Here is a 23,793-nt window from a genome sequence, read left to right on the forward strand (position 1 = left end):
AATCCGAAACAGGCTCCAGGCTCCGAGCTGTCAGCACAGAGCCTGACGCGGGGCTCGAACTCACGGACCGCGAGATCGTGACCTGAGCCGAAGTCGGCCGCTTAACTGACTGAGCCACCCAGGCGCCCCTGTTTTTCTCATTTTTTTAAAATTTACATTCAAGTTCGTTATCATGTTAATGCCCCTTAGCCATTTAGCCTGTCCCTCCTCCTACAGCTCCCACAGTAACCCTCTGTTTGTTCTCCACATTTAAGAGTCTCTTAATGTTTTGTTCCCATCGCTGTTTTTATATTATTTTTGCTTCCCTTCCATTGTGTTCATCTGTTTTGTATCTTCAAGTCCTCATATGAGTAAAGTCATAGATTTGTCTTTCTCTAATTTCGCTTAGCATAAAACCCTCTAGTGCCATCCATGTGCTGGCAAATGGCAAGATTTCATTCTTTTTGACTGCTGACTAATACTGCGTTGTGTGTGTGTTTGTGTGTGTGTGTGTGTGTGTGTGTATAGATATATATATAGATATATATATCTATTTTTAGTTTTTGGAGGAACCTCCATACTGTTTTCCAGAGTGGCTGCCCCACTTTGCATTCCCACCAGCAGTGCAAAAGAGATCCTCTTTCTCTGCATCCTCACCAACATCTGTCGTTGCCTGAGTTGTTAATGTTCGCCATTCTGACAGGTGTGAGGTGGTATCTTATGGTGGATTTGATTTGTATTTCCCTGATGATGAGTGATGTGGAGCATTTTTTCATGTGTCGGTTGGCCATCTGGATGTCTTCTTTGGAGAAGTGCCTATTCATGCCTTTTGCCCATTTCCTCACTGGATTATTTGTGTTTTGGGTGTTGAGTTTGATAAATTCTTTATAGATTTTGGATACTAACCCTTTATGTGATATGTCATTTGCAAATATCTTCTCCCATTCCATTGGCTGCCATTTAGTTTTGCTGATTGTTTCCTTCGCTGTGCAGAAGCTTTTTATTTGATGAGGCCCCAAAAGTTCAGTTTTACTTTTGTATCCCATGCCTCTGGAGACGTGTTGAGTAAGAAGTTGCTGCGGCCAAGATCAAAGAGGTTTTGGCCTGCTTTCTCCTCAAGGATTTTGATGGCTTCCTGTCTTACATTGAGGTCTTTCATCCACTTTGAGTTTATTTTTGTGTCTGGTGTGAGAAAGTGGTCCAGGTTCGTTTTTCTGCACATTGCAGCCCAGTGTTACTAGCACCACTGGGAAGAGACTGTCTTTATTCCATTGGATATTCTCTCCTGCTCATTAGTTGGCCATACGTTTGTGGGTCCATTTCTGGGTTTTCTATTCTCTTTCATTGATCTGAGTGTCTGTTTTTGTGCCAGTACCATACTGTCTTGATAATTATGGCTTTGTAATAGCTGGAAGTTGGTGACGTCGCTGGATTCTTAAAGTCTGGTCTAAAAACGAACAGCAAGTGATCCAAAGGGAGCCTAGCAAAACAGAGTCGCTAAGCGGGACGACGCTCTCGGGGGCTTCCTGGTATAATCAGCAGCCTTGAGAAAAGAACAGGTGTTGGTCTCGTGGCTGAGAAATTCCTGGGCCAGTTGTCCTGGGGCTGCCCTTCCCCACCTACCCCCGCACCCAGAGTCCAGCCCTCATTGAGGGACATGTACTTCCCTCCAGCCATCTCCCCAGCCCTGGGTCCAACTGCCTTTACAAACCGCCTCCCTCTGAAAACAAGTCACTGAGTCATTCTCCGGAGCTGTTACCAAGGGTTTGGGCTCAGGAAGTAACAAATCATTCTGCCCACTTGACTCGGGTTCTAATTCTGCCTCTGATGGGCAGTCCTACAGGACCTGGTGAGGGATCTGACAGCAGACAGGGGCCTGCGCTTGATACCTCTAACCTTGCGGAATTTTGAAGCCAAGATCCTTTCCTCTCCCTTCCCTCCCAGCCTCCCAGCTAGCAGCACTCAGAGCCCTTAGCATGATGCTCCTTCCCCCATCCCATCCATTCCTGGTCCGGCTCAGCTGTGAGCACCCCCAGCAACTCAGCCCCCCATCTCCAGGGTTAGCTCTGCCCCTCCATCTCCCGGGTCAGCTCTGCTCCCCATCTCCTGGGTCAGCTCTGCCCCCCGATCTCCCGGGTCAGCTCTGCTCCCCCATCTCCCGGGTCAGCTCTGCCCCTCCATCTCCCGGGTCAGCTCTGCTCCCCATCTCCTGGGTCAGCTCTGTCCCCCCGTCTCCCGGGTCAGCTCTCCCCCCCCATCTCCCGGGTCAGCTCTGCCCCCCCATCTCCCGGGTCAGCTCTGCTCCCCCGTCTGCGAGATCAGCTCTGCTCCCCCATCTCCTGGGTCAGCTCTGCCCCCCCATCTCCCGGGCCCGCTCTGCCCCCCCGTCTCCCGGGTCAGCTCTGCCCTCCCATCTCCTGGGCCAGCTCTGTCCCCCCGTCTCCCAGGTCAGCTCTGCCCCCCCATCTCCCGGGTCAGCTCTGCTCCCCCATCTCCCGGGTCAGCTCTGCCCTCCCATCTCCCGGGCCAGCTCTGTCCCCCCGTCTCCCGGGTCAGCTCTGCCCCCCCATCGCCCGGGTCAGCTCTGCCCCCCCATCTCCCGGGCCCGCTCTGTCCCCCCCGTCTCCCGGGTCAGCTCTGCTCCAAGCAGGGGTGCTCAGCGGCTCTGGATCTGAGGTCTACAGGAAGCGAGCTGCCAGTGCCTGCAGCAGCCTGAGCCGGATTCCCCACGCTTCTACATCTTGCCACGCACAGTCTCCACTGTTCACTTTCTGCCTCACATGCTAAGACCCAAGCCACTGTCTGGGGGAACACAGCACGCAACTCCAGGCTTTCCAGTTGCCTCTGCCCGGCCTTCCCACTCCCTCCCCCGGAACAGACACTGGTGCCTCTCCTCGTAGGCCCCTGGATGGAGTCCCCTTCCCTGAGACATCACGTGGAGCCACCACGCCTCTCGTGCTCCAACGTGAGTACTGCCCAAGCGGTGTGTCCCTCTCCCCGCACACCACCCGCACTGGGCCAAATTGACTCTCTTCAATCTAGAATCAGGTCTGAGTCGGGCCTGACCTTGCTACATCTCCTTAGCGTCAACAGGCCTTATGCAGTGGGGGGCCCCTCCCCTTTCCCAGCGGCCTTAACAGTGAGGCCTTATGACAACTCAGGGCTGAGCTTGTCCACGTTACTGCTAACAGCTGACAGGGGAACTCATCACCTCGTCTCACTTCTGTGATGACAAGGTTCAGTGAGTGGGCAGGGTCGGGCGGGGGAGTCACCTGTCCCTGTCCTCACACCAGGCCAGTTGCCCCTCCCTTCCCGCTCCATCTGCTCTCAGTACCTGTCACTCTAAAAGACTCTACCTGGATGCGAGTTATGATTAAGCGGCTGAGAATCACAGGGAGGATCCAGGTGATGGGTCTGAGGGCCGTGGCCCCGGACTGGGCCGTGACTTGCTGCGTGCCTGGCGGGGCTGAAATGGAAACACAAGAGGGTTTCAGACCCCAAATCCTGTTTCAGACTTAAATCGGAAGAGATACCCCCTCCGCTCCTCCTGCCGCAGATGATCCCACGCTGCAGATGCTTTCTGTCACTCTACATCGTGGCAGCTGCTGTGACAGGTTCTGGGGCGGGAACCGAGGAAAGACACGGGACCTGTCCCGAAGGACCTCGCACAGCTAAAGGGGGAAGCACGGGTTCCAACATAACTGGTCACTCCTGCTGTGGCAGAAGAGGTGGTCACGGAGCACGAGGGTGGTGACAGTTGACCCCCTCTCTGGAGCTAACAGTGCACGTGGCCAGGAATGATCCCCGGCCAGAGACAAGATGAGATGAGAAGATCAATGATTCTCAGGAAAGGGAAGAGCGAGAAGGAATCTCTGGAATCAGACTGACACCCTCATGTTTGGGGCCAGGAGGGAATCCAAGAAATCCCAGAAAACTAAAGGACATGCAGCAAGGAAGAGATTTCAGGAGTTGAGAAGGGAAAGGAAGGACGCTAGAACATAATGTGGCCATTACTCTCCCCAAAAGAAATTCACCATGGATGGATCACCTTCTCTGGCTCTGTTTCTGTCTCTCTCTCTCTCTCTCTCTCTCTCTCACACACACACACACACACACACTACAGTGGAGAAGGTAGGCCCGATTTCAAGAGAACAACTTCATCCAGTCTTCTGAGTTACCTGTTGTCTCCCACAGTTCATCCCAGTGCATCAATATTCGCTCAAGCCACTTGTTACAATCTCCAACTGAGATCTTCATGAGGGAATTGGTCAAATCTCTGTCACTTTCCCATGAGGCCTTTATCTGTCGGCCTCTAGGACGAAGTGTCCAATTTCCACTCTCTGAGTTAAAGAAGTAGGATATGTGTTCATTGATGTGAAACTCCCAGGATCCGCTGGTGCGTCCGTTGTCCCCACGCACACACACCATCCTGCCCTGCAGGGAGAGAGAGTCTGTCCCCCACCCCCACCATGGGCATGAGGTCAGCCTCTGGTCTTGACCGATCCCTTGTCCCACCCGCTGTCCACTCCTCGGCTCCCCTTCACCCTTCTTGGTCCTGTTCTGTCCCTCTTCACTGCCCTGGCTGCTGGGCCACGCGTGTGGGACCCATGTCTAAGTTGTACGTGAACACAATAGGTCCCTGGCCCTACAAACTGTTCTACTTCTGCCCTGGGCCTTTCCGACTTACCACTGGGTGTAAAATCCGCTGCTTTCCAGTCAAGTAGTTTCTTCTTGAGCTCTTCTGCCAGGTCTTTCAGAGTTTCGGTCTGTCTCTCCCAAAACACTATGTCATTCACATTCCTCCCCAGAGGACCAAAGACTTCGACCTTCTTGTTCCCACAGGCGTAATACAGAAACGTGTTTCCATTGACCTTGCCTCGAATCTCACACCATGGTTCTCCGGGATTGGGCTTTGGTGTGATGGGGAATTCAAAGGCAGGAGAAAGAGCATCTGCAAATGAAAACGTAAGTTAGGGTTGGGGTTGGAAGAACAGACCCAGAGGCGTGCCTCTCCCATCCATGTGACAGTCATTGTATCTCTGCAGGGCTGGCCTAGCAGAGCAAAGGCGGCCCCTGCACAGCCCCTCGCCCCTAACCATTGAAGGCTGGCGCACTTCCCTTCTTGGAAAAGGACCAAGGATCGGGATTCCTCTGCCTGACCAGAAACCATACAGCCAGGGACATGTCCCCTGTGTCTACCAGGCTGATATCCAGCGTCACTCAGTCTTTAATCAATTCAGGCACGTGCTACGCTGGCCATGGGAAGAAGAGGTCTACATGCCGGCTGACGGTCAGGATCTATCCCAGTGTCTCTCAGAAGATGAGGGGCGCCGGGGTGGCTCAGTCAGCGGAGCGTCCGACTTCAGCTCGGGTCATGATCTCACGGCTCGTGAGTTCGAGCCCCACGTCGGGCTCAGTGCTGACAGCCCAGAGCCTGGAGCCTGCTTCGGATTCTGTGTCTCCCTCTCTCTGCCCCTCCTCCACTCATGCTCTGTCTCTCTCTCTCTCTCTCTCTCTCTCTCAAAAATAAACAAACATTGGGGCGCCTGGGTGGCGCAGTCGGTTAAGCGTCCGACTTCAGCCAGGTCACGATCTCGCGGTCCGTGAGTTCGAGCCCCGCGTCGGGCTCTGGGCTGATGGCTCAGAGCCTGGAGCCTGTTTCCGTTTCTGTGTCTCCCTCTCTCTCTGCCCCTCCCCCGTTCATGCTCTGTCTCTCTCTGTCCCAAAAATAAATAAACTTTGAAAAAAAAAATTTTTTTTAAATAAACAAACATTAAACATTAAATTATTAAATAAAATTATTCTTAAAATTATTATAAAATTAAATTATTAAATAAAAACAAACATTAAAAAAATTTTTTTAATAAGATGAGAGACCGTGAGGGGGCCTACTCCTGAGGAGCTGAGTCAGGGCGGGGAAGGGTGAGGACAGAATCCAAAGTCAGAGAAGAGAGATTTGCAATCCTGGGTCCCAGCATTTAGCACAGGCCTGGTCATGGTGATCATCTACCATTAGGATGGGCCTTGGAGGCTTGGAAAGAAGGATGGTCCACACGGCACAGACTAGAATATCAGGAATTCCATGACAGATAGTGGTAAGGGATTAAAAAGGCCCGGAGAAGTGCATATGACAGAACAAATGTAGTAAGAAATGCCGAAACAAAACCAAAAATATGCCCATCAACTATGCTCACGGAGCGGTCTGGAGGACTCTCAATGAAACTCATAAAAAATGCATGGTCCCACTGAGAAGGAGAACTACAGAGCCATTTCCCCGATGAACATGGATGCAAAAATTCTCAACAAGTTACTAGCCAACCCATGCCAACAATCCATTAAAAGAAGTACTCGCCACGATCAAGTGGAATTTATTCCTGGGATGCAAGGCTGCTTCAATAGCCACAAATCAATCAACATGATGCCTCACATTAATAAAAGAAAGAACAAGAACACGATCCTCTCAACAGATACAGAAAAAGCATTTGACAAGATACAGTATCCTTCTTGATGAAAACCCACAAGAAAGGACGGATAGAAGGAACATACCCCAAGATCGCAAAGGCCAGGTAGGAAACACCCACCACTGATATCATCCTCAAGGGGGAAAAACTGAGAGCTTTCCCCCTAAGGTCAGGAACATGACAGGGATGCCCGCTGTCACCACCGTTGTTCAACATAGCGTTGGAAGTCCTAGCCTCAACAATCAGAAAACAAAAAGAAATCAAAGGCATTCAAATCAGCAAGGAAGAAGTCAAACTTTCATGCTTCCTAGATGACATGATACTCTCTGTGGAAAACCCAAAAGACTCCACCAAAAACCTGCTACGACTGATACATGAATTCAGCAAAGTTGCAGGATATAAGTCAATGTACAGAAATCTGTGGCGTTTGTCTACACCAATAATGAAGCAGCAGAAAGAGCAATCGAGGAATCAACCCCATGGTACTGAAAACCATAAAATACCTAGGAATGAATTCACCAAAGAGGTGAAAGATCTATATGCTGCGAAGTACAGAAATCTCGGAAAGAAATTCAAGAGGACAAAGAAGTAGAAAAACATCCCATGCTCGTGGATTGAAAGAGGAAATATTGTTATAATGTCAACACCACCCAAAGCCACCTGCATATTCAATGCAATCCCTATCAAACGGACACCAGCATTCTTCACAGAGCTAGAACAAACAATTCCAAAATTTGCAGGGAACCAGAAATGACCCGAATATCCAAAGCACTGTTGAAAGGGAACACCAAAGCTGGAGGCATCACAATTCCAGACTCTAAGCTGGATTACAAAGCTGTAATCATCAAGACAGTATGGTACGGGCACAAAAACAGACACACAGATCAAAGGAACGGGACAGAAAACCCAGAAACAGACCCACAAACATACGGCCAACTAATCTTTGACAAAGCAGGGAAGACTATCCAGTGGCAATTAAGTCTCTTCAGCAAATGGTGTTAGGAAAACTGGACAGCCCGTGCAGAAGAACGAACCTGGGCCACGTTCTTACATCATACACAAAATAAACTCAAAATGGATTAAAAAAACCACCTAAATGTGGGACAGGAAACCATCCCAATCCTAGAGGAGAAAACAGGCTCCAATCTCTTTGACCTCGGCTGCAAAAACTTCTTACCTGACATGTCTCTGGAGGCAAGGAACACAAAAGCAAACATGAACTGTTGGGACCTAATCAAGACGAGGTCTGTTTCCTTCCGCACATTCGACAAAACTAAAAGTCCATGGACGGAACGAGAGAAGAAATTTGCAAATGAGATATCCGATAAAGGGTTACTATCCAAAATCTATCAAGAACTTACCAAACTCAACACCCAAGAAACAAATAATCCAGTGAAGAAAGAGGTAAAAGACACGAACAGACACTTTTCCAAAGAAGTCATCCAGATGGCCAACAGGCACATGAAAAGATGCTCAACATCACACATCATCAGGGAAGTACAAGTCAAAACCACAATGAGATACCACCTCACACCAGTGAGAATGGCGAAAATCATCAACTGGGGAAACATCAGCTATTGGCAAGGATGCGGAGGAAGGTAAAGCCTTTTTCACTGCTGCTGGGACTGCAAACTGGTGCAGCCAGTAGGGAAAACAATATGGAAGTTCCTCAAAAAATTAAAAGTATAACTAGCCTATGACCCCTTAGTTGCACTACTAGGTACCGCTCCAAAGGATACCAAAATGCTGATTTTAAGGGGCACATGCACCCCAGTGTTTTAGCAGCACTATCCACAATAGCCAAATTATGGAATGGGCCAGATGTCCATCGAGTGACAAACGGATAAAGAAGATCTAGTATAAATACACTATACATTTATATATAAATGTATAAATATATATAAATGTATATACTTTATAAATAAATGGAATATTACTTGGTGATCAAAAGGAATGAAATCTTGCCATTTGCAGCCATGTGGATGGAACTAGAGCATATCATGCTAAGCAAAATAAGTCAGAGAAAGATAAATATATGATTTCACGCATATGTGGAAAGTTAAGAAACACAGTAGATGAACATAGGGGAAGGGAACGAAAAATAAGATACAAACAGAGAGGGAGGCAAACCATAAGAGACTGAAATACAGAGAAGAAACTGAGGGTTGCTGGAGGGGTAATGGGTGGGGGGATGGGCTGAATGGGTGGTGGGCATTAAGGAGGGCACCTGTTGGGACAAGCATGGGTGTTACATGTAATTGATGAATCCCTACATTCTACTCCTGAAACCATTATTACGCCCTATGTTAGCTTGGATTTTAATAACATTCAAAAAACAGAAACCAAAAAACCAAAAGTGCATGGTGAGAAGGCACCAAAATCCTGAAGGAGCTTAGTCATGGCAGGGCGCCTGGGTGGCTCAGTCAGTTAAGTGTGCAACTTTGGCTCAGGTCATGATCTCCCAGTTTGTGGCTCGAGCCCTGCATCGGGCTTTGCACTGACAGTGCAGAGCCTGCATGGGATTCCTTCTCTCTCCTTCTGTGTCTCTCTTCTCTCTCTGCCCCTCCCCCATTTGCGCCCACTCTCTCTCTCTCTCTCTCTCTCTCTCTCTCTCAAGAAATTAAAACAAAAGAAGCTTAGTGATGGCTATCTTTGAAGGCAGAAGCGTGGCGGTAATGGGACGGTGTTGCAGAATCAGGCTCCCAGTGGTATTGGCGGTGGGAAGTCCTGATATAATAGATTTGAGGTATAGGCGCTCAACTGTCCGAAGCAGGGAGGCGGCAACGATTGAAACGATCCTAGAATGATCCTAGACGCTGGAAAGCAGCCAGGGGCCTGACCCACAGAAAGCTGTCCATCCCTCTGGCTCACAGAACACATGACTGTAAAGGCAAAGTAGTTGGACAGCCAACCCGAAGACTGCTGGAGTTAAACAATAAAACAAAGACCAATCCCCAAGATGGATGAGGAGGAAGCTGAAAGCGGTGACCCCACACAGACTCTGGATCCTCTGCCCAGGTTCCAGAACGGAGCCGCCTCTCAGAACTGCAACTCTTTACTAGAAGCAGAAGCCAGGTTCCAATCAGGAGGGACCCTTCAGGTCAACAGCAAGAGCAATGCTTCCTGCTGGCCTTCCCCAAAGAGTCATGTGGTCATTTACAGGGGTGAGCGTACTCTGGAGAGCAGAGACCACCCGGACGTTTTCACTGTGTAAACCTACTGCGTGAGTTGACACCATCCACAGGGATCGAAAGCGTCCTCAGGGGCCCCTGTTATTGAGCTGGTGCAGGGTAGGGGGTGAAAAGACACCTCTCCCAGCCCCTGTTCACAGCGACACCATTTGGCTCAGGTACCCACATCACCATGTGGTCCTTTCACATCCCCCACCTCTGTCCCAGGAGTGAAAAATCTTTGCAGTTGAATTACTTGTGGGTAGGGGGCTAGGTTGCAAGGAAATTCAAGTACAGTACTCTTACACGGCCTTCTCTTCTCTCCAAATAGAATGTTTAAAAAGTACTTATCCTGGATGCAGTGAGAGAGAGGAGTACCAACATCAAAACCTCTCTGAATGCAAGGCTATGAAGGAGCCCTCTTCTATGCCACTTGCAGCAGGGAAAGTCACACGGAGTAAGAGGCTGCAGGTGAGGTCCAGGGGTCTGGTAGCCAGGAGGTCTCTGGCCATAGGATATCAGACCTGCCCACTCTGAGCTGGGAGGTGCTGGGACGTGGCTGGTGGAAGAGCTTCTGGAGCCGGACGCGGGGGGGGGGGGGGGAGGGGGCGGGGGGGTCAAGGGGGGGGGAGGGGGGCAGTGAACTGAGAAGTCCAAGTGCTCCGGTAACGGGAATGGAGACTCGTGCGGGCAGAGTTGTGTGGGCCGCGTCGCGGGGCAGGTTTATCTGGCAGTTCCTTCGCTGAGGGATCGCCCTCCGTCCTGCCCAAAGCCCGGGGCTCAGGGGCTGAGACTCCGGCTTAGGCTCCGCGAGGAGGCCGTCTTTCCCTCCCCCTGCTCCGGCTCTGCTGCCCCGCCCCCACCGGGTCCACCCGGCCGCAGCAGCGCTTTCGGAGGAAACTGCCCATTTACAGTTACCTCTCCGGGTCCCGGGAACCCACGACCCGCAGACGCCGCGGACGCGGAACAAGCCGGCCGGGGAATAATTGAGGAGGAGGACGGAACGCCACCCGGCGAGAAGGCTCCAGAACCCCTCGGGGCACACCGCAACTCCTTCCAAGTCTTAATGCTCCTCCCGACCGCCGCACTGCCCCCCGCCCAGGTTCTACCTCTGAACTCACAGCCGCGAGGCGCTGAATCTGTTAGCAGAAACCGGAGCAGGAGACAAAGACGGAGGATGGTGTCCCCAAGCCGAGCCATGGTCGGCAGCGGGAGGGCGGCGTGAAGAGCGCGGCAGGGCGGATGGGAGTCCTCTAGCAACTCCGAGCTGGAGAAAACCGGCGTCTAAGAGGTCCGACTTCCTACGTGCTCTGAGGGTGGGACGAGCGCAGCTTGCCCTAATATGGGTGTGGGAGGAGTAGAGGCTCCTGTGGGCGGAGCCAGTCACCTGCTTAGCAGCCTTCCTCAGCCTCTTCTGCCCTGGCGTCTCTGGACCAGAAGACGGAGAAAAGGGGGGGGGGGGGGGCGCCCGGGTGGCTCAGTCGGTTGAGCGTCCGACTTTGGTTCAGGTCATGATCTCACGGTTCGTGAGTTCGAGCCCGAAGCGGGGCTCCGTGCAGACAGCTCAGAGGCTGGAGCCTGCTTCGGATTCTGTCTCCCTCTCTCTCTGCCCCTCCCCTCTCTCTGCCCCTCCCCTCTCTCTGCCCCTTCCCTCTCTCTGCCCCTCCCCTCTCTCTGCCCCTGCTCATGCTCTCTCTGTCTCAAAAATAAATAAAACATTAAAAAAAATTTTTTTTAAAAGAAGAAGATGGAGAAAAAAAAAAGATGGAGAAAAGGGAACTTGGTCGAAAAGTACTGCCAGCCAGGGCGCCTGGGTAGCTCAGGTCCTGATCTCTGTCATGATTTCTGGCTCAGGTCATGATCTCACGATTCCTGAGTTCTCGCACCCGCCCCCCCCCCCCCCAGCCCCAACCCGAGCTCTGCGCTGTCAGTTTCCTGCTTCAGTGTGGAAGTGTCTGTTTGGAGCTGGCTTGGGGTTCTCTGTCTCGCACACTCTCTGCCCCTCCCCTGCTCTCGGGCTCGTGTTCTCTCTCTCTCTCTCTCTTTCTCTCTCTCTCTCTCTCTCTAGGATAATTAATTAACCGTTAAAAACAGAAAAAGAAGTACTTCCAGGAGATGGGAGCGAGAGGACAAGGATGGGAGTGCAGGGTGGGAAGCTAAGTCTTAAGACCTCTTGATGCTAGACGGTTGGGTTTTTGTTGGTTTTTTTGTTTGTTTTTGCTTTTGTTAACTGCATGTGCTGTATTAGCATCTGTGTTTTGCTTGTTTTTAAGTTTATTTATTTTGAGAGAGAGAGAGAGAGCGAGCAGGAGAGGGGCAGAGAGAGAGGGAGAGAGAATCCCAAGCAGGCTGCACACTGTCAGGGAGGAGGACCCCGACGCGGGACTGTATCTCACAAACTGTGAGATCCTGACCTGAGGAGAAACCGAGAGTCGGATGCTTAACCGGCAGAGCCACCCAAACACCCCGATGCTAAAGAGTTTTAGAAAAGCCAGCCTGACTCAGCACAGATTCCTTGGGGGAGGAGAGGGGTAGGCGCACCTGTCAGGGGCATTACTCCCATTTGGTGGGAGCAGCATGGTGGCTCCATGTGAGGCACCACCACCGGTAAGAGAACTCCATCCAGGAGCTAAGAGGAGAGGGTCCAGGGTTTAAGCCCAGGGAGAGGAGTGGGATCACAGCATACACAGCCTTCGGGAGGACCTCGCCCCAGCCCCACAAGGGTTTGCCACCTAGCTGGCACTGTAACTCAGTTTTTAAAAGGCCATTCTACCATCCTGCCAAGCCGGCTGCTTCGGAATGGAGAACATGGTAAGACCAGTGGATTCCAGGAGCGTGGGCCCATTGCCACATTTTGTCTCCTGTGAAGTGAGTTCCTTGATCAGAAGCAACAGCGCATGGAACACAGTGAGAGTGGATGAGGAAGTATACAAGGCCATGGACGGCAGTTTTGGCAAAAGCACTCCATGCAAAGAAGGCAAATCGATATCCACGGTGTAAGTACCTATTTCAAAAACGAGAATGCTGCACCTTTCCATGATGGAAGTGTTCCAGTGGGATCCACATGCCAGCTGGCTCATCACCCTGAGGAAGGGAGCCATGTCACGGCTCAGTGTTAGTCTCTGCTGCTGGCAGATTGGGCACTCAGCAGTGGGCACAGCCAGGTCAGCCTTGGGGAATGCCCAGCACGTAACATCCATTCCTTCCACCACAGCTGCTTTGTTCATGAGCCCGCTGGGCAATGCGGGGTGCCTGGGGAGACAGGCTGACTGATATTCACAGAATGGGTCATCCCAGCCATTTGATTAAAATCCTCCTGTCCTTTGGGATGAGCACTGGGTGTTGTGTGTAAGCAACGAACCACGGGAGTCTACCCCAAAAACCAAGAGCACACTTTTTTTTTCAATATATGAAATTTATTGTCAAATTGGTTTCCATACAACACCCAGTGCTCATCCCAAAAGGTGCCCTCCTCAATACCCATCACCCACCCTCCCCTCCCTCCCACCCCCCATCAACCCTCAGTTTGTTCTCAGTTTTTAAGAGTCTCTTATGCTTTGGCCCAAGAGCACACTTTACACACACTGTATGTTAGCCAATTTGACAGTAAATGATATTAAAAATAATAAAATAAAAATAAAATCCTCCTGTTCTGAGGTCACCCTTTGGTGAGCATTCACATGACACCCAAATACCCTTGTGTTTTCAGAGAATTCTCTCCACATACTTCTCCCCCAAATCTCTTTGTCACCAAGTTTCCAATTGGATTTTCCAATCCCTGGCCATCCAGCCAAACCATTGGCCACAGCCCAAAAATTGGTATATAATTGCATATCTGTCCATTTCTCCTTCCAGGCAAAGTGTACAGCCTGGCATAGTGCCTCAAGTTCTGCCCACTAAGAAAATTTCCTTTACCCATTGTCCTTCAGGAATATTCCAGAGAAGGGCTGTGATGCCGAAGCTGTGACTTTCAGGGGGCACCCGCATATCTTACATAACCGTCTGAAAACCAGGCCCACGTCTTCTCTTCCTCCGTCCACTGACAGTAGGGAACTTTCCATGAGACGTTCGGTGCAGGCTGGGAGAGAGAAGGCAGTGTGGCAGGAGTGGGGACCGTGGGCTTTCAGGCAACTTCTTCGCATAACTTCTTTGTGTCTTCAGGGCCTGATCAGGCCAGATCATGCACGTCCCACTTCCATTCGATGATGGAAAGCTGCTGCGTGTGCCCAACTTTATGGCTTGTTGGGTCAGAAAACACCAAACTGATAATGGGCAGTTCAGGTCACATGGTGATTCAAGCCCCCCATTAAGGCCCAGCACGGGCCAAGATTTGTTTTTCAAAAGGAGGGCAGTTATCTGTAGGTGAGGGCAGGGTCCTGCTCCAAATCCTAAAGGTCTACACTGTGACCTACCTATAGAGGCTGCCAAAGGCTCCAAATATCATCCTTAATTGGAATAAGATGTGCCTTGTATCAGGGCCAATATCCTGGCCGTGACACTCCACCATAGTGTTTGTAATCTGGTACCTTTGGGAGAAACTAGAAAAAGAATACCTGGGACTCCTCTATATTATTTCCAACAACTGTATGAATTTATACACATAATTTATAGTTATGTCAAATTTTTTTTAATTTTTTTGATGTTTATTTATTATTGAGAGACAGACACAGAGTGTGAGCAGGGGAGGGGTAGAGAGAGGGGGAGACACAGAACCTGAAGCAGGCTCCAGGCTCTGAGCTGTCAGCACAGAGCCCGACGCGGGCCTCGAACCCACAAACTGTGAGATCATGACCTGAGCCGAAGTCGGTTGCCTAACCAACTGAGCCACCCAGGTGCCCCTATTATATCAAAATTTAAAAAAAATTCATTTAAAAACTGTTAATTTAAAGGAAACCTGCTCCAATGTGAAAAATGGGGGAAAAAAAAGTCATCCTTATCTGCCATTGATACTGCAGGCACCATGAAATCTCTCGGAATGTACGCCTGATGGGCAAGCAGCTTGTACACAACGTTGGGTCTGTCCCAGAGTATCTTCTTATTCTGCACCCCACTAAAAACTAATAATAACTACCTCTTTTGTGCTGTGTTGGGGTGTAAGGAGAGAAAATATATGTTAGGAAATGCAAAAATGGATGGATGGATGGATGGATGGATGGATAGATGGATAGATGGATTATTGTTGGGATGATTTTTGGATTCTTCTCCGTGCAGCATCTATGATTCCAGACATCTCCCACCTATCCTCCTGATACCTTTCTTCTCTATGAGATCTTCTTCCTCAATAACTCAAGATCCAGGCATCCTGATCTTATTCAGGATTCTCAGATCATGGATGCCCCTAAGCTCTTTAGTATGTGATCATCTCTTTCTCCAGAAATCACTTTCCCCGTTTTCCCACCTAGTTAAATGTTATTTCTCCCCAGGATGCACCTCGCATGAAGTCTTCACTACCCTCTTGGAGAGAATCAAACATGCCTTCCTTTGTGTCTTAAAGTCTTTGACCAGAGTAGTTTCACAAGTTGTACTGTCTGTCTCCTTCAGCAGATATATCAGTTCCTTTAGGCTTTTGAGAACAAAGGACATCCTCCTAATACAAAGGAAATGTATGGCACAAAAACAGACACATAGACCAATGGAATAAAATAGAAACCCCAGAACTAGACCCACAAAAGTATGGCCAACTAATCTTTGACAAAGCAAGAAAGAATATCCAATGGATAAAAGACAGTCTCTTTAACAAATGGTGCTGGGAGAACTGGACACAACATGCAGAAGGATGAATCTAGACCACTTTCTTACACCATTCACAAAAACAAACTCAAAATGAAGGACCTGAATGTGAGACAGGAAACCATCAAAACCCTAGAGGAGAAAATGGGAAACAACCTCTCTGACCTCAGCCACAGCAATTTCTTACTTGACACATCCCCAAAGGCAAGGGAATTAAAAGCAAAAATGAACTATTGGGACCTCATGAAGACAAAAAGCTTCTGCACAGCAAAAGAAACAATCAACAAAACTAAAAGGCAACCAACGGAATGGGAAAAGATATTTGCAAATGACATATCGGACAAAGGGCTAATATCCAAAATCTATAAAGAGCTCACCAAACTCCACACCCGAAAAAGAAATAATCCAGTGAAGAAATGGACAGAAAACATGAATAGACACTTCTCTAAAGAAGACATCCAGATGGCCAACAGGCACATGAAAAGATGCTCAACGTCGCTCCTCATTAGGGAAATACAAATCAAAACCACACTCAGATATCACCTCACGCCAGTCAGAGTAGCTAAAATGAACGAATCAGGAGACTATAGATGCTGGAGAGGATGTGGAGAAACGGGAACCCTCTTGCACTGTTGGTGGGAATGCAAACTGGTGCAGCCGCTCTGGAAACCAGTGTGGAGGTTCCTCAAAAAATCAAAAATAGAGCTACCCTATGACCCAGCAATAGCACTGCTAGGAATTTACCCAAGGGATACAGGAGTGCTGATGCATAGGGGCACTTGTACCCCAATGTTCATAGCAGCACTCTCAACAATAGCCAAATTATGGAAAGAGCCTAAATGTCCATCAACTGACGAATGGATGAAGAAATTGTGGTTTATATACACAATGGAATACTACGTGGCAATGAGAAAGAATGAAATATGGCCCTTTGTAGCAACATGGATGGAATTGGAGAGTGTTATGTTAAGTGAAATAAGTCATACAGAAAAAGACAGATACCATATGTTTTCACTCTTATGTGGATCCTGAGAAACTTAACAGAAGTCTATGGGGGAGGGGAAGAAAAAAAGAAAAGAGGTTAGAGAGGGAGAGAGCCAAAGCATAAGAGACTCTTAAAAAACTGAGAACAAACTGAGGGTTGATGGGGAGTGGGAGGGAGGAGAGGGTGAGTGATGGGTATTGAGGAGGGCACCTGTTGGGATGAGCACTGGGTTTTGTATGGAAACTAATTTGACAATAAATTTCATATTAAAAATTTTTTTAAAAATTTAAAAAATTAAAAATTAAAAATACAAAGGAAATATATTTGTTTGGGGTGTTTTGTTTTGGAACAAAATGCAGGGCCAGATACATTGGTTGTTGTGAGGAGAAGCTCAGGAATTCTGAGGAGATTGAATTGTGGTATTCTCTAACTCTGAAGATGGGAGAAGTTCTCGGGTGTGCAGAGACTGGAAAGAGCCCAAACCCAAGCAGAGTTTCCTTAGGCTCTTCACCAAACACTGTTTCTTGACTGAAGACCTGAGGATGATGGGAAGAACAGACCTCAAGTCATGTCAATAATAATTGAAACAACTGGAAGCCATTGCTTCACCTCCTCTTTCTCTCCTGACCACGGGGAGTTGTCTCTCATCCCACTGGGGGGTCCTGGTAATTGCCAGCTCTTAGAGTGACTAAGGCACTCTCTATTGATCCCCTATGTGATCCTACTAGTTCAGGGTACATGGAAAAAAAATTTCCTTATATTTTCCTCAATCCCAATCCCACTCCAAATGACTCCTGTTTTAAGCATTCCTTCTGGATTCTGAGTCCTGCTCCTGCTGTGTCCTGCCCCCCTCTGACCACAGGGCCAGACCCACAAAGACAAGGATGATCCCAGTAAAGGAATGGTGGAGGCTGGCCCACAAAATGCCTCCTGGCATCCATCCTCCCATGTAAGCTCCTCTCACGCTCAACAGGGATGACATTGCAACTTTCAGGATATAATGGAAATACTAAAACATGACTTCCAAGTGCAGATCACAGAAGACATTGAAGTGTCCACCATTCTCGTTTGGTTCTCTCACTCTAGGGAAAGCCAGCTCTCATGTCTTAAGGACACTCAAGTAGTTCTATGGAGAATTCCTTGTGATGAGAAGCTGAGACCTCCTGCCAACAGTCACAGGAGTGATCCAGCTTGGAAGCAGATGCTACCGCCCCAGTCAAACCCTCTGATCATTGCAACTCCAGTTAGCATTTGGACTGCAGCCTCATGGGGGACTCTGAGCCAGAACCTGATAGCTATCGTGTTCCTGAATTCTTGACCCACAGAAACTATGTAAGATAATACATCATTATTGGAATTCTAAGCCACTAAATTTGAGGGAAGTCTGTTAAGTCACAACAGGCGATTATAACAGATTTGTGTACCTGGAAGTGTGACAAAACATGCAGGTGGCTTTGGAAGTGGGCAACAGGTGGAAGCTGGGAGGACACTGGACACTGAGATAAGAGTCAGGGAAAGCCTGCAGAACTTTGAGGACACCGTCAGAGGAGCCTCATGGCATCTGAGGAAGCTGCCAGTAAACGCTCCAAGGAAAAGTAGAGGACCAAGACTCTTCTCTCCCACTCAGACCCAAGGTTGCCCAAGACATGAGGATTCTGAGGAAAGAGCAGGAACTCTTACATAGCTTGTTAGTTATAGATCAAGAGGACACTCAGTAAGGAAGGATGGTGGGGTGGAGGGGATGGGGGTGGGGGACTCAGGAGAAGGGAGAGGTGGTTAGGGCCATGGACTGTAGACCTGAAAGACATACAGTGAATGCGTTTGTCGAATCCCTCACAGCATGCTACCCTCAGCACCCACTACCTCCCAAATAATTCAATACACTAGTTCCTCACACATTCACTGAACATCTCGGATGTGTCACTCTTCTCCTAGAAAGTCAAGGCAAACAAGCATGTGCCCTTTCTGAAGAGAGCTAATCAACCCGGTGTGAGAGCCATATAGATGTATACCTGCCTAGAACACAGAATGGTATTCTGGTATTCGGGCAGCAGCCCGAACTTTTAGAACATAGGAGAGAGGAAACGAATTCCATCAGAAATGGCTGGGAAGACTTGATGGAAGATGACATTATCTGGGCCCTGAAGCAATTTGACCCCTTGTTCAGATAGAAAAAGATCATCTAGACAAAGGGACGGGCAGGAGTCAGTACAAAGGTGCACACCAGTGTGAGAGCCAGTGAGCAGGCTGTACTCGAAGGCCTGGCTACGGAGCAAATGCGCTGACGTACCGTCCTCCATTGGCTTACCTTCCCCTTCCTCTGCGGAGGACGGAAGCCTGGCCTCGTTCTACACAATGTCCCTTCCATAATCATAGAAGCCAGCAAGAGGGGATCGTGTCTACACAGAAACACTGTGAAGATCAAATTGGAAAAGCTCAGGAAACTTGAAGGCAATATTCCAGCATTAATTACTATTATGATGACTGTGTTGTAGTTAACTGTTGATATTAACGATTGATGATAACCTGCTCATTGTAAGTTTCCCTGATTCCTTTTGGTCCCGGTGTTGGTCCTCAGAAGTTGGTCCTCAGAACAAGTCTGCCTCCAGCTCTCTAAAAACCAAAGGAGTTCTTACCCTGCCTCAAAAGCACTAAGGAAGCTACAGGTGTATGGCATTTTATCCGTCGCGGGCAGAAGAACCCAGCACCCCAAAATGGCGCACTCCAAATATACTTCTCAGGGCTAAGAAGCAGCCTTCTCCCTTGACCCTCCAAGCCATTTGAAGATCTAACCTCTATAACTCTACAATTCCTCCTGTGCAGGAAACTAAGATTGGACTCATTGTTTCCCTAACTTTGTTCTCAAAGATATTTGACTTCTAGCCCCCTGCTACTCTCTGCTCTGGGCCTGAAATAAACAGGTGCCTAGATCTTAGCTCTCGAAGAAAGAAAAAAAAAGTAAGGCACTGGTATCCACCCATTATCTGGCTTCCACTCTTTCTTGGTTCTAACAACTCAGGTTTATGGCTAGACTCTGGACCTTGCATGATTCACACCTTGTTTCCCCAAGATTCCCTGTACATAGGTATAGTCATGTAACCAGGCTCTCATCAAAGACCTAAAACAAAGTATTGTGAGAAATCCTCCCAAAAGACATCTGATGTAAGTCCTTTCCCCCTTCCTTTCTCTCCTTCTGGCTGCCTAGAATATAGACAAGATGTCTCAAGCTCAGGTAGCCATCTGGGAATGTGGCATGAAAAGCAAGGTGAGGGGCGCCTGGGTGGATAGTCAGTGAAGCATCCAACTCGTGACTTTGCCTCAGCTCGTGCTCCCGTGGTTCATGGGATCAAGCCCTGCATTGGGCTCTGTGTGCTGACCAGGCAAAGCCTGCTTGGGATTCTCTGTCTTCCTCTCTCTCTGCCCCTCCCCTGCTCATACTCTATCTCTCTCTCCTAATTAATTACTAATTAAAAAGAAAAACAAACTGAGGCTAATGGGACAAGACAAAAGGAGTCTTAGATCCTCGACTCCATGATGAATAATCAGAGCCCAGGGCAACCTCCACACTCCTATGTGAAAGTGAAATAAACTCCGTTCTTAACCATCCCTCACTATTGTCTCATGCCCAAATCCAACCCTACACAACATGTAATTCCCTCCTGTGATTTTTGCACACTTGGTTGCTATGTTCTGGCTGAGTTCCAGAGCCACAATTCCTACAGTTGTCCAAAACTGAGATGGGAACCTGGTCAATATACCTTACCCTGAAAACATTTTGGAGATGACAGTTCTGAACAGGACTAACGCTAATAAAAATGGGAGAGCAATGAAAGTCTATTTTGATTCCTGATCCCCTTTATCAGACCAGAGCTCTCCCTCCTATAGCACTTATGTTGGGGGAAGGGGTGTGGCTCCAATAGTGGCCATTTAGTGAGAAACTTAGTGGCCATTTATTCTCTTAGCGAGAATAGAAACCAGTATGTCTTCACTTCTATTAGGGGTAATTGAATTTTAAACCTTAATGTTTAAACGCTAACACTAAAGACTTTATACATTCCGTTAAAGGAAATTCGGCAACATTCATTGGATAAATATTAATACCTACATGTTAGAAAATGATCTAGGAAGTGAAGATTTTTCATGAGGATGACAGAGACAGACCCTGCTCTTCAGAAGTTCAAGATGTCATGGGGAAACTGAGTGCAGATTCAAAGGCAGACGAGAATTTTAGTTACTGAGATGCATGCTGAAACATTCAGGGCAAATTTTGTAATATCTGCCACTCTGAAATGCATCAGAAATAGGGTACATTGATGAAAGAAGGGAAGGATGGGCAGGCAGATAATATGTGATAAAGCATGTTTAGTGAACTGTTAACTGTAGAATCTTGGGGGTCAGTATATTGGGGTTCACTATAAAATTCTATCAATTTTTCTGTATGTTTAAAAATTATCTTGGGGCGCCTGGGTGGCTCAGTCGGTTGAGCATCCGACTTCAGCTCAGGTCACGATCTCAGAGTTTGTGAGTTTGAGCCCCCCGTTGGGCTTTGTGCTGACAGCTCAGAGCCTGGAGCCTGTTTTAGATTCTGTGTCCCCCTCTCTCTGACCCTCCCCCGTTCATGCTCTGTCTCTGTCTCTCAAAAATGAATAAACATTAATAAAAAATTATCTTATAAACATTGGGGGGGAAGCACACACAGTATACTACTAAAATTACTCTGGCATCAACATAATACAATTCCCTTAGAGCTCTGAAGGAACAAGGTAATTTCTGCTAAATAAAAGCACAGTCATGCGCAACAAACATGATAGCTTTCAGAAGGACGACGTGGTTTTGAAATGTAGAAACTTATCATGGATGTTAACAGGAGAGATAACCCATGTACATCTATACATACCCATCATCAAAGCAAAAATTGCACTAGACAGCGTTGAACAGGCAAGGAAGACTTCATTGAAGGCTACTGTAATAGAGGGGGGAGGCCAGAACTCAGCCTGAACTCCACTCCACTGAAACAAAGGACGGGGCATTTTAAGAGGTAGGAGAGGTGGTGGAAAGTATTGGAGGTTGATCAACAGGATGTGTTATTTCCTGAGCTTGCCAATGTTTTTGTCTGTAATTAGACCATCTATGTTTGTTAATTAGCTCCCATCAAAGTCAGTTTCTGTAATGGACAGAGTCTATGACAAAGTCATAGGTTGAAGCCCTAACCCCCAGGGTAAGGGTATTTGGAGACAGGGCCTTTAAGGAGGTACTTAAGAATGAATGAGGTCTTAAGAGTGGGGCCCCAATCCAATAGGTCTGGCGTCTTATATGAAAGGTAAGGGAAATCAGAAGTGGGTGCCCACAGAGAAAGGGCCCTGTGAGGACACAGCAAGAAGGCAGCCATGAGGGAGACCAAGAGAGAGGTCTCAGGAGGACCAAACTTGCCAGCACCTTGATCATGGACTTCCAACCTCCAAAACTATGAGAAATACTTCTGTAGTTGAAGCCTCCCCATCTCCTTTGATGTTTACATTTCAAAGAGATTGCTCCCAGGGCCCTGAGAATGACCATCCGTGGGCTGTAAATAGAAAGAACTTACAATTACAAGTTTCTTTAAAGAAGTATTCTAAGAAAAGGGATGTTAGGAGCTAATGTTAAGATTAGTCTAGCTGGGAACTAGAACATTAAGGCCATTTTGGTCATGGTCATGACTGAACTGAGAACTTAAAATATACACAAGAGTGGAGCTCCTGGCTGGCTCAGCCGGAAGAACATGCAACTCTTGATCCTAGGGTGGTGAGTTTGAGCCCTGTGTGGGTGCAGAGATTACTCAAATAAGTAAATCTTTAAACAAAAAATACACAACATGGCGACCGCACATAAGGAGGTAAAAATTTTCTTCAGCCAAGATAAAAGGAAATCAAGTGAGTTAGTCCCAAGCCAGTCTCCAGAATGTCAACAAAGACTAGCAAATGACGATGATGATGATGATGTTAATGGATGAGTTTATTTGTATGGCATTTGCATGATGAAAAAATGTGGGTTGACATTTAGTCTCTATGTGAATATCTTGTTCCCCAACAAGCTTTCTGCCCATGGTTTTAGCATCTACTGATGATCCAGGACTGGCACCCTTTTCATTAATTCTAGAAAAGGGACATTTACCGAACATGCGTGTATTCAATAAATATCTACTAGGAACGGTGGCAGGGCTGGGAACTGGGCAGGCAGGGAGACAGCGGCTGCCCTTACTGACCATCTCATCTCCTCACACAGTGTGACCCCAGGATCTCTGTGTCAACTATGGCTCCTCCTGAACCATGGATCACAGGAACTGCCTCAGTGAGCACTTCCTCAAAGCTCCCATCGAGGATGCATAGCCAGAACCTGTTTTTAATGCGTAGGTGGGCAGTTTATTCATTACATAGAATGGCTTCATTGCATACTAGGGTTTCTTCCAATTAATTAGATTGACAAAACCAGGTAGAAAGAGAATCAGTCTCTTTAAGAAATTATTTTCGGGGCGCCTGGGTGGCGCAGTCGGTTAAGCGTCCAACTTCAGCCAGGTCACGATCTCGCGGTCCGTGAGTTCGAGCCCCGCGTCAGGCTCTGGGCTGATGGCTCGGAGCCTGGAGCCTGTTTCCGATTCTGTGTCTCCCTCTCTCTCTGCCCCTCCCCCGTTCATGCTCTGTCTCTCTCTGTCCCAAAAATAAATAAACATTGAAAAAAAATTTTTTTAAAAAAAAAAAGAAATTATTTTCAAAGTGTTAAGTGCAGACCATAGGAAATTCTATGCAACTGTTAAAAAAGACGAAGTAGACATGTGTGGGACAGGGAAGGATGTCCATGATTCACTAAGTGAACCAAAGTGCCGAACAGCAGGACAGCTCTCTTGGCAAATACTTACACTGAAAACACAGTTTGCTAGGATCTGCGTCAAACTGGGGAAAGACACTTGGAGAGTGAGAGTCGAAGAGAACAGTGGGTGAGCAGGGATGAACTTTCTTTGTGTTCCAGTTGACTACTCGGTGAGCATGTACTTTCTTAGCAATTAAGAACTCTGGAGAGAAAGGCTAAGGGCCCTTGCATCCTGCAGGCCAACAGAGAAAATACAATCCTGGAGGACCAAACTGCCCAGAAACATTTCAACACCCTACATGTGACCACTCTGGGGCGGGGAGGGGTGCCTCTCCCATCTGGAGCCTTAAGTTCCCTGTCCCTGGTGACACCAGGTAAGTCCAAACAAGCCGTGCTAATCTAAAACATGACTAGGTTAGTCCCAAGCCCAGAGTCCCCTCTTTGCCTCCTGCTTCTCCTGCCGCTGGGGGGTCCCACCTCCCCCGCCCCAAGAGAGAAGCAGGACCTGGTAAACCAGGAGGGAGCGATAACCTCAGACCTGGCTTCGCACACTGAGTCCCTCTGACCCCTAGATGATGACGTTCTTGCTATTGCTTCGGCTTGCAGGCATTGCTGTGGGTGCTTC

The 23,793-nt window shown here is 48.2% G+C and overlaps 1 protein-coding gene across 1 annotated transcript; it reads right to left on the reverse strand.

The window, feature by feature from the left end:
- Positions 1 to 1,308: 1,308 nt before the first annotated feature.
- On the reverse strand, positions 1,309 to 10,863 carry LOC124527948 (UL16-binding protein 1-like). The gene is made up of 5 exons (XM_047101239.1): positions 10,732 to 10,863; positions 4,667 to 4,930; positions 4,158 to 4,430; positions 3,314 to 3,445; positions 1,309 to 1,426 (listed from the first exon to the last, which is right to left on the reverse strand). Exons 1-5 carry the CDS (start codon positions 10,808 to 10,810, stop codon positions 1,371 to 1,373), a joined length of 804 nt encoding a protein of 267 aa, XP_046957195.1. The 5' UTR covers positions 10,811 to 10,863; the 3' UTR covers positions 1,309 to 1,370.
- Positions 10,864 to 23,793: the final 12,930 nt, after the last annotated feature.

Source organism: Lynx rufus, unplaced genomic scaffold, assembly GCF_022079265.1.
Source record: "Lynx rufus isolate CCGP_SWC_20201006 ecotype Redwood Valley unplaced genomic scaffold, mLynRuf1.p SCAF_6, whole genome shotgun sequence".
NCBI lineage: Eukaryota > Metazoa > Chordata > Mammalia > Carnivora > Felidae > Lynx > Lynx rufus.

What these genes read in the sequence shown, in the direction of transcription:
- LOC124527948 (XM_047101239.1), bottom strand. Translation starts at nt 10,810, where the DNA reads ATGGCTCGGCTTGGGGACACCATCCTCCGTCTTTGTCTCCTGCTCCGG. An exon ending in TGAACTGTGGGAGACAACAG is followed by an intron (nt 3,446 to 4,157) that starts GTAACTCAGAAG and finishes TTTCCATTTCAG; the next exon opens with CCCCGCCAGGCACGCAGCAA. An exon ending in AGAGTCTTTTAGAGTGACAG is followed by an intron (nt 1,427 to 3,313) that starts GTACTGAGAGCA and finishes GTTCGTTTTTAG; the next exon opens with ACCAGACTTTAAGAATCCAG.